Genomic DNA, 16,653 nt, shown 5'->3' with positions numbered 1-16,653 from the left:
CAAGAGCTTTGCTGACGTGAGATGAGGCCTGGCACATAGTAGGTGCGCAATAAGTACTCACTACATCTAATTGTCTCACTCAACGGTGAGCTACATTAGGGCTTCTGCCAGGCTGGGACCACCACCGACCTACTGTATGGCAAACTGGAAAAAGACACCCTTCCACAGAGAAGATGCAGCCCTGACTGCAGTTAACAATGCAGCCTGGGCCAGCCCCCTTGCACAGTGCACAGCCTGCACCTTTGTTGGTTGCCTGAACGAAGTGCTTGATAAATATGTGTTGATTGAAGGAAGGAATTCAAGACTAAAACCCGAAGAGGTTTTTACTGTTGAATTAACTGAGGCCTGCTGAGGTCTCGCCCTAGGGAAGGAAAGGGCGGGTGTCAGCTGCCGTCTCGGGGGAGGGGCCCGGGGTCCGGCCGGGCGCTGGCCCCGCCCCGTGCCTCCCTCGCGTGGAAGGAGCAGGCTGGAGCAAGTGGGCGGAGGCGGGAGCGGAGGAGAGGAGCGGCCCGCGGGAGGCGCGGAGGGAAGAGGTGGGTGCCGGCTGCGGGGCCGCCGGCCGCCTGGAGGGGGAGCCTGGGCTTCAGGGAACGCGGGCTGCGGCGAGGCTCGGGCTTCCGGAGCGCGGCTGGGCCCAGGACCCGAGGCTCGTCTTCCCGTGCTGGCCCCTGGGTGGCGGTGGCGGTGGCCGTGCGGGCGGCGGTGGGGGGAGGTGGGGGCGTGGTGCGTGACGCGGGGCGGGCGACAGCGGACGGCGCCAAGGCCGCAGGCTCCAGGCCGACTCCGAGCTCTGGTCCCGGGCCCAGGTCGCGGCCCAGCGGGGGACCGGCAGTGGGTGGCGGGCGAGGGGCGCCCGGGTTTCCGGCGCGGGGCTGAGCCGAGCCCGCGGACGCCGTGCCGGGCGGCTCGGACGGGTCGGTCGCCCTAGCGGGGCCCCCTGCGCCGGGTCGGGAACGCCGGGCCCTGCCTCTGACTCGGGGCTGCCCAGGCGCAGGCTCGGTGTCCGTGACCGCCCGGCCACACCCCGCGGCGGCGCTCGCCTGCGGGATCGGAGACGGGCGGAACTTGCCTCAGCTTCTGCTTCCCAGGGGCGGGCGTAGTAAGAGCCTCGAGGGCCCGCCCGGGGGGTCCCTGCAGAAATGGCGAGCGTGTGACACCGGTGTGAGGAGTGAGTGAGGTGGCTTCTTAGGGCTGGCGTGGGCTTTACCACCACAGAATGCCCTGGGATGGCCGCCACTCCCTTCCCCACCCCTCCGCTGGCAGGCTTCGCCCTAGGTGACAACAGAAACTGAAATATGGGGGGAGAGTGATAAAATGGGACCAGAGCCAGAGACCAGGCTTTGGATGCCACGGTGGTAAGCTATTTGTACCTAAAATGCCTCTAACTTGAAGCCTAATGACCTGTATTTGGTCTAGAGGGTGCTTTTAGAAGTTGTCAACATTTTTTAATTGACAGACTTCATATTTTTAAGTGTTTACAGTTGCTCCTGAAGAGAAGATCTAGCCACACTCAGGGTTTTTCTCATCAAAAGCGTTTTTCACAAGGCATAAGTACCTTTCTTACCGGTGGTTTTTCTTCTCTGCCATTTTAAAGTTCCCTTCCCAGGGCGGCAGCCAGAACGCGTTCCCACCCGCATGTTTTGTGGGATGGGTGCTTTAAGAAGACTGCACCCTGCTTATCTGGAAAGTCTCTACGGAAAAGCGGAAGCAGCCAGCAAGTTTCTCTGTCTCCCTGCATGTAGGTGAACATCCTGCCCACATGTGAGCAGATCCAGCCCATCTGAGTGGCAGTGCAGAGCCCTGGCTGCCAGCCCACTCCGACTGACCTGGGGCAAGTACCTGGGATTCCCGCAGGGCAACAGATTCACGTGAGGGTGGTGGCACTGTTTGGAAGTTTCCCAAAACCTGTGTGCAGTGCAGAGGTAGAGAGAGGAAGGTGTTCTTGGGGGCAAGTTCGTGCCCTAGTGGTGGCAGCGATGTTAACAGCAGCTCTCTGTGCCAGCCTGGGCCAAGTGCTTCACTACTCAGTCTTCCCGGCCCTTCTGGGGTCAGGACAGTTCCCATAGCCTTTTCACAGCTTCCCAGCTGGTCACTGCAGGCCAGGATTCGAGCCCAGGCAGTCTCCTCAGGCACCCTCCACCTGCTTCCTCTTCCAGCCATTTCCAGGTGGAGTCGCCAGACACCCAAGGCAGCCTGGCCCCGAGCTGTGTGGCCTTCTCATTGCAGTGTTTTATCACGTCACATCTGGCTTCCTGGCCAAAGCCAGCATTTGGGGAGAGGGAGGAGGGTGTTTCTCAGCACTGGCCCCACCACTGAACGAGCATTTATGAGTCCAGGGATGTAAAAAACATGTCATATTCTCACAGTGAGTTCACAGCACTAAAATAACAGATCACCAAAACCTCTCAGAGCTTGCAGGACTCGCAGACAACAGAGAGCCCTCCACAAAGTCTTATAGTTCACCCGGCCCACTGGCTCTAAAATTGAGCATTTTTTTTTAATGGGGCGAGAGACCTTTAAAAGAATTTGTCCCTAAAGACTGTTTTTATTGTACTCTTCCAAATGTGCGTGACCTGTGCCCACTCTGTCTGTTGAGGGCCTCCTGTGTACCAGAAGGACCCTCACAAATGCTGCTTGTCTAACCCCTCTGGTTTTCACGGAAGATGAGACCGTTAGAGAGGAGTCCCCAGCCGGGTTTCCAGGGATCAGAGGGCCCACTTCCCTGTTCAGGGCTCATAACCGCTGTCGCCCCCCGCAGGCCGTGGGTGCGCCCCACCCCCGCTCAGCCATGGCCCTGGTCAGCATCAACGAGCTGCCCGAGAACATCCTGCTGGAGCTGTTCACGCACGTGCCCGCCCGCCAGCTGCTGCTGCGCTGTCGCCCCGTCTGCAGCCTCTGGCGAGACCTCATTGACGTTGTGACCCTCTGGAAGCGCAAGTGCCTGCTCGAGGGCTTCATCACCGAGCACTGGGACCAGCCCGTGGACAACTGGAAGATCTTCTACTTCCTGTGCAGCCTCCGCAGGAACCTCCTGCGCAACCCGTGCGCGGAAGGTGGGCTGGGGGTGACGTGGGGGCTGCCACAGGGCTGGTTCCTTCCCACCCTGAGCCTCAGGGCTTTTGCACTACCTGGAATGTTCCCTCACACCCCTAACACCTACCTCACTCTTGGTTCCTCCTTTTTCTTCAGGTTTCAGTCCAGAGACCTGCCCTGACCCCCCAGCGTAAAAACGGCTCTCCCCACCTCCATGTCACCCCCATTCAGTGCCCAATAGCACTTTTCATAATTACCTTATCTTTCTCTGTCACAAACTTCAAGTTCCAGGGGCCTGATGGACCTTGTCTGCCACTCTACACAATGTCCACGGTGACACTTTCACATAGCAGGTGCTCAGGAAACGTTTGTTGAGTAAACAGACACACTGCAGATCCAGCTGTCCCCATAGTTCAGTCCAAGCTGCCCAGCGTTCATGTTCATCTCGGGCCTCTTGTGTCACATCTGTGTGAAGTCTTTACAAATGAATTCCCCACCCTCCCATGATCCTCATTGTACAGAGGATTTAGAGGTGACTGTGATATAGTTTGAGGTCCCTGTTTAGCCTGGAATATCCTATTTGCCAAGGGTTTTTCCCCATCATTCATTCAGCACCTACTGTATACCAGGCACCATGCTTCTTGTTGGGGCCACAGCAGCAGCAGATTATGAAGCATGGTTTGTGCAGTAAGAGTCCCTTTCATATCCCTTTTCTCCCTTTAGCCTCACGAGGATCCTGGGAGTTGGCCAAACAATTAGGATGGGCTCCATTTTACAGATGGGAAGCTTTAGGCTCCAAGATGAGTGACTTGCCCAGCTTCCAGGGCCTGGTCCTTGCCAGTAAAGGTCTTGAGCTCCTCCCAGAGACCCCATAGATAACACCCCAGACAATCTCTCTGCCTGCCCCAGATCCCACTCAGAAGCTGCCCGCTCAGCCCACACTGCGTGACAGCTGCCTGCGGCCCTGCCTTGCCCTGGGCCCGGCAATGGTCAGGTCAGGCCTTGCTCGGATTTCTCCCCGGGCCTGTGCTCAGCACCAGCCCAGCTCCTGCATGTTACTCCTCTGGCTGTCTACTGGGGGTGCCCAGGGCTCCTGGTATAGGGAGCAAGTGAGTCATTTGGAAAAGCGCCCCAGTGACTGTTCAGGACAGCCTGGGTAGAGAAGTGCCACTGTTTTCTAAGGTCCTCTAAGCTCAGTTTGAAGGGGATAACCCTGAAACCTGCCGAGCCCGCTTGATGGAGGTCCTTTCACAAATTGGGGGTTACCACAGCCACCAGCCCAGAGGGCGCGTCATCCTACTTAGCACTCTCACCCTGGGCAGAGGCCATCTGAGCCACATCAGAATAGTAGGTCCCCACGACCCTCCAACAAAACTGCAAATCAGTCCTCCCAGGGTCCCCCTCCAACCCTGGTTTGTAGTTAACCAGGGGCCTCTCCCTCCTGGACGTCAGGGGATGTCAGCAGTCAGGGAAGCAGTTCACACAGGGATGAACTCGCATTAGCCACTGAGGACAGACAGTACTGTCAAAGGCCCTCGGTAATTTAATTTTTCGAGAACTGATACTTGGGTATTTCCCATAGCTCCACAACATGGAAGTGAGGAAAGGTTTGGTTTAGAATTTCTGGTGACGCGTGTTCTTTTTTTCAGCCTCATGTTAGGAGCCAAGCCAGTTGGGGACTACATGGGAGGGAAGGGTCCCAGTAAGAGATGCTATGGGGACAGGAGGGAATGTGTTGGAGGAGGGAGCTTTGTGGGGGTGCTCCAAGGTGCACTTGGACTGGCGGGTGCTGACCTTGGCCACATAATACCCTCAGGAAGGAACTAGCTGGTTAACCCTTTGGCATCCACAGCCCCAGACATCTGAGTCTGCTCCCTCCTGCCCCCCAAGGGATTCGCTGATGCCAACCACCCTCCCTCCAGTCCTCCCAGCACCTAGTGGGGAGGGGATCTCACCTCCGCTTCCATTTTCCTAGAGGATATGGGATCATGGCAAATCGACTCCAATGGAGGGGACCACTGGAAGGTGGAGAGCCTGCCTGGAGACCATGGGATGGATTTTCCTGATCCCAAAGTCAAGAAGTACTTTGTCACATCATACAGGTAAGAAAGACTGAACCCAGGAGGCTTATGTGGAGGGGTAGAAGGTCAGGACACCTTTGCCAAGTCTCAGGCCTAAGGGAGGGAGGGTCTCTGTGAAGCTCAAGACAGGTGGCCCCCAAACCTGCTCAGGGTCCCCTGCTTCCTGCAGCAAGTAACTCAGTGGCTGGGGGGTGGGAATGGATGTCATCTGAAGGAGGCCAGGCGCCGACTGGGCACTTAAGTCAGGGGTGTCTGCAGGCGTCCCTAATCCAGGCACGTGAGGTCACAGAGGTGCCCTCCTTGGTGTCCCGGGAGACTGGGCCTCTGGACTGGAACCAGATGCCACCCAGGCACAAGTGGGTCACACTCCATGCATGTATTCCCCATGGGCCTGCACCACGGTAGAGCCAGAGGCAACATCAACCAGTGCTGGTCCTGCAGCGGTCAAGGGACACCCTGGGTACCCTGAACCAGCCCCTGGGTTCACCAGGGCTGCCGAGGCCTGGGCGAGGAAGGGCCTGTGGAACACACCAGGGGATGCAATCTCTCTCCCTGCTCCCCAGCACGTGCCTCAAGTCCCAGCTGGTGGACCTCAAGGCCGAGGGCTACTGGGAGGAGCTCATGGACACATTTCGGCCCAACATCGTGGTTAAAGACTGGTGAGTGGGGCGTGTGGCCTGTATCCCCACACTCTACATCCGTCCCTCTTCTCTTACTGTGATACTCACTGGGTAGGACAACTCATAGCAAGTGCCCGCTCTGTGCCCAGCAGTGTGCTGGGGCAGGGGCTGTCCCTAGAGCCAGCCACACCTGGCACACCCTCCCTCTGCCACAAGACCCAGTGCCGCTCACCCAACAGCACCGCTAGGCTCCCCACTACCCTGTGACAGTCAGCAGGACACAGTAGCCCCCGTTTGCAGATGGGAAGACTGCAGCACCCCCAGATGTGATGTCACTAACAGGCCCTGGAACAACAAAGGACCCTGGACTTGGTGGAGACTCACAGGCCTTCCTGCCTACCTGCCTCCCTTCTCCCCAGCCCCTTTTGCCTGTTCACCCCACGACTCTTTCCCAAGCTCCTACTCTGTACACAGAGCTGTGCAGGGGTCTGGCGTGGCCCAAGGCAGAAGCAGGACCCCAGTTCTAGCCAGCCCCCAGGGCCACCACCCTGGGGAGGAGGGGGAGGGAGGCTAGAGGGGTATGCAGAGGGGCAGCTGGGCTGAGCAGAGGGTGACTGTACCAGCCCCATCACACAGGTCACCCCTGGAATCTGCCACTGAATCTACAGCCCAGTCCACTGTAAGTGCAGGTGACACAGCTTCAGCAGTCAGGGACTCTACCTCTGTGGAAGGCCTTTTGCTTTATAAGGTCACATCTTGAGTAGAATGCCCAAAGGAGTTGCCCTTTTTCTCAGATAGGGTAACTGAGGCCCAACATGGACAGACTGCTTGGCCACAGTGAGGCCAAGGGGACACCGACGCCAACCGGGCCTGATGGGCAGGGCAGCGCCAACACAAGGGGGCTCCAGCCAAGCTCAGGGAAAGGAAACTCCACCTCGTGGGCCCCTGGGGCAGCTCTCGACCCCACCCTCCCCAGGTTCGCAGCCAGAGCAGACTGTGGCTGCACCTACCAAATCCGAGTGCAGCTGGTCTCAGCCGACTACATCGTCTTGGCCTCCTTCGAGCCCCCGCCTGTGACCATCCAACAGTGGAACGACGCCATGTGGACGGAGGTGAGGCCGCCTCTGCTTGCTCTGGCACCCCCTTCCCCCACGGCCAGGATGGCAGGAAACAAGGGGCAGCCCCAGCGCCTGGAGCCCCTGCCTCTGGCCTGGGCAGCTTTCTCCCACGGGACAGGCTCCTCCCTTCCCCTCTCCAGTTGAGGGGTCACCCCACCCCCTCCCCAGGCTCAGTGGTCACTTCCTCTCCCCTCAGGTCTCCCACACCTTCTCAGACTACCCTCCAGGCGTCCGCCACATCCTCTTTCAGCACGGGGGCAAGGACACCCAGTTCTGGGCAGGCTGGTATGGGCCCCGGGTCACCAACAGCAGCATCATCATCGGCCATGAGACGACCAGGAACCCAGCCGCCGCCACAGCTTGGCCCGAACCGCGGCAGGGGCAGGAGGAAGCTGCCCACCGGCCCTCCCCACTTCGTCTCCACCAGCCCTTCTGACAGTCTGTCCTCTGACAGCCAGTCATCCGTCCCCTGTCTGCGTCAGCCAAAGTCCTTCCAGGCAAGAGCTGAGCTGGGAGTAGGCAGTGAGGCACCGTCCCAGGAGCTCCTGCCCCACCTTCAGCCTTGGGCAAGCCCGCCAGCTCCTGGTACCAAACCGTCACATAGCTCTGATGTTTTGTCATAATAAACATTTTCAGTAAAGCCAGCCTGGGTTGGGTTTCCAGGTTGGGGGAGGGGACTGTGGTACTTTGGTAGAGAAGCAGCCCCTCCCCCAGGTTAATGTGGCCACACCTCTCCCTCCCCCTCCAGTTAGTGACAGCCCAGCTCAGCCCAGCCCTTGGGGCCCCTTTATTGAAACAACTCACAGCACAGCATTTGAGACAGACAGTGTTGGCCGGCTGAACCCCAGGAGGCTGAGGAATCAAGGTCCCAGCATCCTTCACGGCGCAGGGGAGGCTTCCTCCATGAAGGCAACCAGACCTGAGCAGCCCTGGGCTGGAGGGCGGGTGGTCCTTACATAGAGGCAGTAAGAGCACTTGGAATAAGAGTGACCCTGCAGCGCTGCCCTAGGCTGGGGCCCCCAAAGTCTGACAGTTCTAGCATCAGTGGGGTGGCAGGTGCATCCTCAGCTGCTTTTATGAGCTCGCTCTTCCACGTAGAGCTGCATCTAAGGGACAGAAACAGCCATAGTGAGCCAGCCAGCCAGGGCACCTACCCTGGGCCCAGCAAGGTTAAGGGAAAGGGGAGCGATGGGAAAAGGCTTACACCGGGTGTTCCTTAGTCCTCGCCCCCAAGCCTTGGTCTGCAAGCTCCCTGGCAAGGCCTCAGCACCAGCCTCACCTCCTAAGCATCCTCTAAATAAAGCTTCTGCGGTCCCCATGCAGCTCACCTTTAAAATGTCTGACGTCATGGTTTTTAGGGGTATCAGCCGGGGATCATGCATGTGGACATCCTGCTCATCCGCCAGGATCCAGGGGAAGTCCTGGGGAGGGGACCAAGGTGAGGGATGGAAGGGGCTGGACCCTGGCCTGCCCTCACTTTGCTGCCCCTCCCCCTCCAGGTGGGAGGCGTGGGGGGAGGTGGGCCTCTGACTTGAGGGAGCATCAGTATCACTAGGGAGCTGCTGGCGGGACAGGTCGAGTCTCTAGAACCCACATGACTTAACAAGTCCCAAGCGCCAATTCTGAAACTAGAGGGCCAGGACCCCCCTCCCTGGAGAACCCCCACTTCAGAAGAGCCAGGATGAGCCAGTGTCCCCAGCATGAGGCTCGATCTGTGCTGCTCTCAGCTGAGTGCCCAGATGGAATAATGGCCAAGCGTGTGGCAATACAGTTAACACATGAGAACCCGCTGGGTGCCAGGCTCTAGCCACAGCCAACGCCCCTGCCTTCCCAGAACTGTGGCATAATGTCTTCAGAGCCTCCCAGCGGCCTCCCTGCCCACCCCCCAGCCCAGTCTCTTTTCACCTTGATGACCTGGATCTTCTCCATGTTGCGAGTGGCAGCTTCTCTCGTGTGCACCAGGACTGTGAAGGTACAGCCTGGGGAGCAAAAGGCAGGTAGAGGTGGGCCGCCTGGTGCCTGCCGCTGGGCCCAGCCTCTTCCCACCTCCCTCGCTGGCTCAGCAGCCCCCGCCCCAGAGCAGAGTGTAAAGCCAATGCTAAGAAAAGGGACAGTCAGCAGGGAGATTAAGGCCAGATAGAGTCAATCAGGGAAGCTTCCTGGAGAAGATGACTCTCAGAAGGGTTCTGAAGGGCAGGAAGGAAGAGTCGAGGCTCAGACAGCCACACGGGGACCTGGGAACACAGACCAATCACAGGTAACCACGGAAATGGCAAGGGAAGAGGGGAGGGGAGTGGCCATACCTGGGGGGTTGTGGTCCAGGACAGCGTCACACACACTGATCTTCAGGATGAAGGCTCGGAGCAGCTGCTCCACGTGAGACAACAGGGAGTCTGAGCTGGGAGTGAGAGGTCTCCCATCACACGGTGCCCACCCTCCCACCACCAGCAGCACCCAGCCCTGGATGCAGACCTGGGGTCCAGAGCCCCTCCAGTGCCTCTGAGTGTTGGCTTCTAGGGCCTGGCTCCCTATATAGTCCACACTGTTAATGTCACCGGAGTTTACAACCTATGCCCGGCCCCACTCCAGATGAAGGCAGAATGTGCAGCCAGGCTGGACAACAAGGACACCAAGTCCGGAGGGGAAAGGGCTTGTCTGAGGCCACACAGCCAGTAGGGACAGGCTGGTGCCAGATTCTAGTGTCCTGACCTCACTGGAGGAAGCATGCAGTTGACCAGCTAACCCTTGTGCCCGAGGTCAACTTCTAGTTGACTGTGGACTGGACATTTGACTGAGAAGTCAGGAAACTAGGTCTGTGCCTGGGCTCTGCCACCACTCAGGCAACTCTCGGTAGTTCATGTCATGTCTCTGAACCTTGGTTTCTCCATCTGTAAAATGAGGTGCCATTCACCAACGCTGTGATTTTCCAGGTGTGACCCAGGGTGGTATCTGTGTAACCTGTGTACTGTTCACAGAGGCCAGTGCCCGTCTTGCCTCAGACACTAACTGGGTGAACCCTTGGCAGGTTGGCACATCTTGCCCTCTCTCTTTTCAGACCTTTACCAGGTTATTCAGGAACTGCCTTAAAGAGGTGGTGACGGGGGACATGTATTGCTAGAGATGGACCTCACATCAGCTAGCAGGCAGGGGGGGGACAGGCAGCTCACCTGATCGATAGCAGCGGAGGCTGGGTGATCTCAAAGACGAATTTCTCCACTGGGCGGTGCTCTTTATCCAAAATTACCACCACCACTTTCTCCACATCATTCTGCAAGGACAGGAATCCCCCCACTGCAGAGCTGGACACCCCACCCACCTCAACCCCTCCCTGCCCAAGAAGGGATGAGTAAGGGTGTACCCACAGCCCTGCTCACTGCTCAGGTCCCTGAGAGCCCAGAGAGCAGGTTTGAGAAGGTCAAGTTGGCACCCTCAGATGTGAGTGATACAGGTTGAGAAAGGATGCCTGGGACCCATGGGGGTCCTGGGAAGTCTGAGACTAGGCAGGATAGGAGGAGGAAGCCCAGACAGAACTTTCAGGGTTGGGGGCAGAACCCAGAACCCTCCAGGCAGCCCCTACTCAGAGCCATCTCTACTAACCCAGGCTCCCAGGCCTCAGGTACCCAGAACATATGCCTTGGGACCTGTCCCTGGGTGGGGGTGGTCTACAGAGTGCAGGGAACAGGCTTCTGGATGTTAGAGCCATGGACTCCCCATCCTGGAGCTACGCCTGTGAACATGGAGGGACAGATTGGGGATGAGGTGCCTGGAAGGGCTTGGTGCCTCCTCACCTTCTCCAAGAGCGGCTTGACGCAGTGCAGTGTGTCCTGGATATACTGATTCAGCTCCGGGTGGCAGGACATCTGCACACAACCCCACGTGGCTGGTGAGGCCCAAAGCACAGATGTGGAAACCACCCAACACCCCTCCAGGAGCCCAAGACCCCACCTCCCTTCAGACAGAGTCCAGCAGCTCCTTGGGGCTCTCTACCCAAGAGACCACTTTCCCTCAGGGGGCTAAGAACTGTGAATTTACCCGTGGAGAAAGAAATTAGAGGACAAGAATTCAATCTCAACACTAGCATTTAATATAGGATTAGGGGTTCCTAATGTGGGGTCTATGGACTATTCCAGAGTCTGAGAAGCCCCTAAAATTGTACAGAGAGTTTTGTGTCTTTTTTTTTTTTTTGAGACAGAGTCTCACTCTGTTGCCCAGGCTAGAGTGAGTGCCGTGGCATCAGCCTAGCTCACAGCAACCTCAAACTCCCCGGCTCAAGCAATCCTCCTGCCTCAGCCTCCCAAGTAGCTGGGACTACAGGCATGCGCCACCATGCCCGGCTAATTTTTTCTATATATATTTTTAGTTGCCCATATAATTTCTTTCTATTTTAAGTAGAGACAGGGTCTAGCTCTTGCTCAGGCTGGTCTCGAACTCCTGAGCTCAAGCTATCCTCCCGCCTCGGCCTCCCAGAGTGCTAGGATTACAGGCATGAGCCACCTCGCCTGGCCCTCAATTATTCTTATGTTTACTGAGTGCCTGCCAAGGGCCAGGCACTTCTAGGGACTGGAGATACAGCAGAGGCATGTTTACTGCCTGCCTTTGCCTTTCTACCTTCAACAACCCATTACAGTTTAGGGTGAATGGCAGGAGGGAGGTTTTCAGAAATTCCCTCTCCACACCCTGGTTCACCAGTTTTAGGAGCTCTTTCAAAATACCACCATGCCCCAGGGCAACTATAATCGAGGGTCTGGTCCCTGACTTCTGGCCAGGGGAATTCCCTTCTGAGGGGATGGTAAAAAAACACTTCAAAACTGGAAGGCAAGGGCAGGCCGAGGGTGGACTGGGCCTAAAAGTGGAAAAGTTCTCAATAAACCACCTTCTACCACTCTGTGGTTCGGAGACGACCCGTGGCCCCAGCCCCACCTGGGAGGCTCACCTGGACCGGCACATTGTACTTCTTGCGCTTCTGGAAAATGCCCACCGGGTAGACCTCGCGCACATAGAGGATCAGGTGCACTGCCACCTCCAGGAACTCGCAGAGCACGTCGGCCACCACTGCAGAGGCACAACCCGGCGTGCTCAGGGAAGCCCACGGGCCCAGGCCACCCCTCCCCCCGGGCCCGGAGGTCCAGCCTCCCTACCCTGGCCAAAGTTGAGGTCCTGTCGCGTGAGCGTAGTCATCCTTCCTGCTACCTGGGAGGTGCAACAAAGTAGGTGGTAGCTCCAAAGGCCTAGGAGCTGCAGGGCCCGCCTGCCTCCACCGCCCCTTCCTTCCCTTCCGTCTTGGGGGGATGGGACAGGACAGCCACACACAGGGCAGCTGGGAAGGACCCCCCACGCTGGCGTCATAACCTGGGGGCATCAGCGGCGAGCCGACCAGCCTCTGCCCATTGACCCCCCAGTGTCCCCTCGCCCCGCTGTCTTGGCGGGTTAGGAAAGACCCGTGTGCCCACAAAATGACAGGGCCGCGGACGCGGAGGGAAACAGCTGGATGCGCAGGGCCCCGAGCGTAAAGCGGGACACCCGGAAAGCGAGGCTAAGTTGGGATAAGACTCCGCCTCCTGCCCGGCTGGGTTCCCCGCCACGCGGCGGGAATCCCTCCCTCTCCTCCTCCTCCCCGGTACCTGCTGCAACCTCGGTTCCCGCCCCGGTTCGGGCCCCGGCCCGGGCGCGGGGAGCCACCGACTGCACCGCTCGCGCCTCCCGCTCAACCCGCGGCGCCGCTCGGTGACGTCGGCGGCGCTCCGACGGGTCCTAGCGCCCGCCTCAAGCCACGCCCTCTTCCCCGAGCTGCCCAGCCCGGGCCTCGCGCTGGGCGGCTCCGGAGCGCCGGGGCGGGGCGAGCGGCTGCCGGGGGCGGGGCTAGGCAGGGGCAGGGGCGGCCGAGCGGGCGAGTGGGCGGAAAACGCCGCGCCGCCTCCTTTCCACTTCGGGTGAGGCAAAAAGCACAACTTAGGGCTCCACTTGGGTTCTGATCGCTACGTCTTTTCCCTTCAAGGGCCTTTCTCTTACTTTAGCAGGCGCCGGAAGCGGGCGGGTAGGGGTTGTTGGCGGGGGCCAGGTGCAGGGCCCCAGGTGCTGGGGACTAAGGACAGCCGCGTCTTCTGCTATCGCCGAGTCGCCTACCCCACAGCTGCCCAACCGCGGACGCATCCGCTGGCTCGGGGGCGGGGACAGGAGGACGCGGGTGCACTGGGGCTGCCCCCGCCCCACCCCAACCTAAATGCAGCCTGGTGAGACTGCCCAACCTTCATCACAATAGCTGACCTTTGTTGAGTTCCAGCTTGAGCTCAGTGTGTCGTGGGTTATCTCAGAATAACTCCATGCGGCAGTTACTGTGATCATCCCCTTTTTACAAATGAGCCAAATGAGGTTCAAAAGGGACAAGTAGTCTGCCAAGTATCACAGCTTGGGGGGCGGGGAAGTGGGGGGGACGCGGAGGTGCTTTACTGCTCCCGAGCGCCCCAGGCATGGACTCAGTCTGGGAGAGCTCAAAGGACCCTCAGAGATGATGATGATATTAATATTAAAATAATTACCAACATGATCGAGCACTTATGTGTCAGACACTGACTTCTTTAATTCCCTCGTTAACCCCAGGAGCTAAGTATCCATTTTACAGCCCCATTTTATAGATGGTTAAATAGACCCAGAGATGTTCCCTAATTCACCAAAATCACACAGTTGAAATACAAACCCAGCTCTAATGCCTATCCTGATACCAGGGCTTAAACTTATTTTACAGCCCCCTTATTTTACAGATGGGAAAACTAAGGTCACAGAAGTGGCCACAGAGTTATTCGTGACAAGTTAGGACCAGAAGCCAAGGGGACTTTGTCTCTGACCTCCAGGGACATAAGAGCTTGTTAGGAGTCCTGTCCATCTGTACACAGATCCAGCCAGGCATGTTTACCATTTACAGCTCATTATTGGAGACCTGCACCCTGCCACCACCACCACCAGAAGCCTCAAACCTGCATTAACACACATCTGACAGGAAGAGAATAAGTAACCTGGCTGATTAAGTCAGGAATGTCAGCAGAGCATTTCTCCAAATGCAGCCCTAGGAAACCTGCATCGGAATCCCTGGGGAGCCTATTAAACACACAGCTGCCTGACCTACCAGATAGAGTCGGGGTGCACAGCAGGGCACTCGCCCTTTAACAAGCTCCCCAGGGGCCCGGATGCCCAGGAAGGTGTGGGGATCACCACAGAAGTTTGGGCTGTTCCCAGAGAATATCTGCATTTTGTAAATTTGCCATGCTTGACCCAAAGGGATGGGTGATTTTGTTTCAGGAATTGATGCACCTGGCAGCACATTTTGAGCACAGTAACCCTTCTCAAGACACGGGGACCTTGCCCACATCATGCCATTCCACACACAGCCAGCTGAGCCGCTCACCGGCTTGTAGACAGTGTCCCCTGGCTCCTGGAGGTTTGATTGTTCCACATGTTTGGTAACTTGGGGAAATTGAGGGTCCTTCTTTCTGGAGGCTGCTAGAGCAGTTTTTCCTTGGCCATAGGCAGTAGCAGTCTTGTAAAAGGGGTCTTTGGACCGGGGCCTGGGGTGAGGAGGCTCAGAGCCCAGCTACTCCTGTGGGGTGGCCTCCAGGACACAGTGTGAGGCACATGGCCCCCAGCCCCAGCCCTCTGTCCTGAGAAGACACAGTACAAGCCACCCATAGGTCTCCTGACATACAGAGCTAAGAATCTCAGAGAAACCTTGGAGCACAGAAATCCAATCCTCATTTTTCCTATGAGGAAGGACAGCCTTTTTTTTTTTTTTTTTTTTTTTTTGAGACAAAGTCTCGCTCTATTGCCCAGGCTAGAATGCCCATGGGGTCAGCCTAGCTCACAGAAACCTCAAACTCCTGAGCTTAACCAATCCTTCTGCCTCAGCCTCCCAAGTAGCTGAGACTACAGTCATGTGCCACCATGCCTGGCTAATTTTTTCTATATATATTTTTAGCTGTCCAGATAATTTCTTTCTATTTTTAGTAGAGGCGGGGTCTCGCTCTTGCTCAGGCTGGTCTCGAACTCCTGAGCTCAAGCGATCCTCCTGCCTCGGCCTCCCAGAGTGCTAGGATTACAGGCATGAGCCACCGTGCCCAGCTTAGAAGGACAGCCTTTGACACTGGGGTACCCACCTTGTCACCTAGAAACCCATGGATGAAAACATCTGGGTTTGGGGTCTTGGACTCAGAGCCCGTCACAAACAGGTTGGCTGGGAGGCAGATGAGGAAGCATTCAAACTGATCTGACCCCTAACCCCCAAAAGGCTTAAGTCTCCTCATTTATGAAATGAACAGGCTAGACAGATGTTCCCTAAACCTCTAATGGCCTCAGGTCCCATGGGGGCCAAGAAGCTGGGGATGAGGCAGGGCCTGAGTCAGCACAGGGCCATCAGGGGAGCTCTGTGGAGACTCATCTATCCATGGGGCTCCACAGCATCTGGTTTTTCATATCTTAATCGCATCAGCATGATGGATGGTCATGGGATCCAGATTACATTATGGGGTTAATTTATTACATTTTGAAAACCTATTTGCTGGGAGACTGTTTTTCAAAGTTATTTGCATATTTTTCACCATAATGACAATATGTAGGAAGGTGGCTGGGAGGGAAGGATGGATGTTTAGGAGGAGAGAGAGCTTATTTGCCAACTGGAACAGGTCCCTGAGGACCTGCAATGGGGACGGAGAGAAAATCACTCCCAAGAGACAGTTAAATGGAAACTGAGAAGCTGCAGATAGTGTGAGCACCAGCCCGGTAAAGACTGAGACCTGCAGGGGCACAGGAGGAGTCCTGGGGTTTGCTGAACCAACATACAAGGAGCGAACTGGGTAAAACAGGCAATGAAGTGCCCGGGTGTGCAGGTCCCTAAGATGCTCCCAAAGCCCCCTCCCATACCCACCAGCCTGATCACAGGACAGATCATCTATCCCACCCCTGCCTAAGGTTCCCGGGACACCAAACACATGGCTGGGGTGGGGACACATATAGTGAGCCACATATAGCCTGGTGACAATCCCTCTGATAGATATCCTGATGTTCAGGGACCCAGCCAGTTGGAATGCCCCTGAACAGGGACCCAGCCTCATTCATTCTTCAAGTCAGCACCTCATCCAGTGCCTAGCCAAATTCAAGTTCTCAATGTGTGTGTTAAATGAGTGGATGAAAGAATGACAGAAGAATGAAATGCCGGAGAACAGTGCCTCATTACCACTTGCCTGACTTGAATCCCAACTTAGTCTGAATGAGGAGCAGAGACATGATTTCAGTGCTTGGGCTTAGGTGGTGGTGTGCAGAGAAGAGCTGTTTTCAAAAACAAAGCAAGGCTTGTGGAATGTTCCCTATGGTGCCCCCCACACCCACCAGGCCTGCTCATGTGTCCAACCTGCTCCTTGTCTCCTCAACACTGCTCCTTAACCAGCTTTGTGGCCCTTCCCTCTCTGAACCTCAGTTTGGTCATCTGTAAAATGGGATAATTGTAGTTTCAACTCCATAGGGTTGAGCAAAGAGTAAATGACACTATGTTTGTAAAAATATAAAGTGTACAATGCCTGGCACATAAATGCTCAATTAATGGCTGATATGACAATGATATTAAAGATCTATACACACTTTTTAAGCCCCCAGAGCAAACACTGTGGATAAGCCATCATGCTTTTCAAAACCCTATCCAAACCATCCTTAGCTGCACCCCCCTCCCCATTGCCATTTCTCAAGGCAGCAGGCAACCCCTAAGGTGCCCTAGAGAGGACAAGCATCCTCAGGGCATGAGATGCCTAAAAACAAGGGGCT

At 56.7% G+C, this 16,653-nt stretch overlaps 2 protein-coding genes across 6 annotated transcripts; one reads left to right on the top strand and one right to left on the bottom strand.

The window, feature by feature from the left end:
• Positions 1-433: 433 nt before the first annotated feature.
• On the top strand, positions 434-7,496 carry LOC123634473 (F-box only protein 6-like). Of its 5 annotated transcripts, none has more exons than XM_045546128.1 (7): positions 434-533; positions 1,743-1,831; positions 2,759-3,053; positions 5,009-5,135; positions 5,678-5,773; positions 6,711-6,846; positions 7,049-7,496. In XM_045546128.1, exons 3-7 carry the CDS (start codon positions 2,789-2,791, stop codon positions 7,286-7,288), a joined length of 864 nt encoding a protein of 287 aa, XP_045402084.1. In that variant the 5' UTR covers positions 434-533; positions 1,743-1,831; positions 2,759-2,788; the 3' UTR covers positions 7,289-7,496. The 5 variants fall into 5 exon arrangements, with proteins under 5 accessions (XP_045402084.1, XP_045402085.1, XP_045402087.1 ...); XM_045546129.1 differs by having other exon boundaries at positions 486-533; positions 1,595-1,831; XM_045546131.1 differs by lacking the exon at positions 434-533 and adding an exon at positions 750-806.
• A 120-nt stretch (positions 7,497-7,616) lies between these two features.
• On the bottom strand, positions 7,617-12,629 carry MAD2L2 (mitotic arrest deficient 2 like 2). The gene is made up of 9 exons (XM_045546132.1): positions 12,474-12,629; positions 11,991-12,042; positions 11,786-11,904; positions 10,641-10,712; positions 10,020-10,120; positions 9,156-9,250; positions 8,758-8,831; positions 8,181-8,273; positions 7,617-7,958 (listed from the first exon to the last, which is right to left on the bottom strand). Exons 2-9 carry the CDS (start codon positions 12,028-12,030, stop codon positions 7,917-7,919), a joined length of 636 nt encoding a protein of 211 aa, XP_045402088.1. The 5' UTR covers positions 12,031-12,042; positions 12,474-12,629; the 3' UTR covers positions 7,617-7,916.
• Positions 12,630-16,653: the final 4,024 nt, after the last annotated feature.

Source organism: Lemur catta, chromosome 3 (assembly GCF_020740605.2).
Source record: "Lemur catta isolate mLemCat1 chromosome 3, mLemCat1.pri, whole genome shotgun sequence".
NCBI classification, from domain to species: Eukaryota; Metazoa; Chordata; class Mammalia; order Primates; family Lemuridae; genus Lemur; species Lemur catta.
This window is presented reverse-complemented; position numbering and strand designations above follow the sequence as displayed.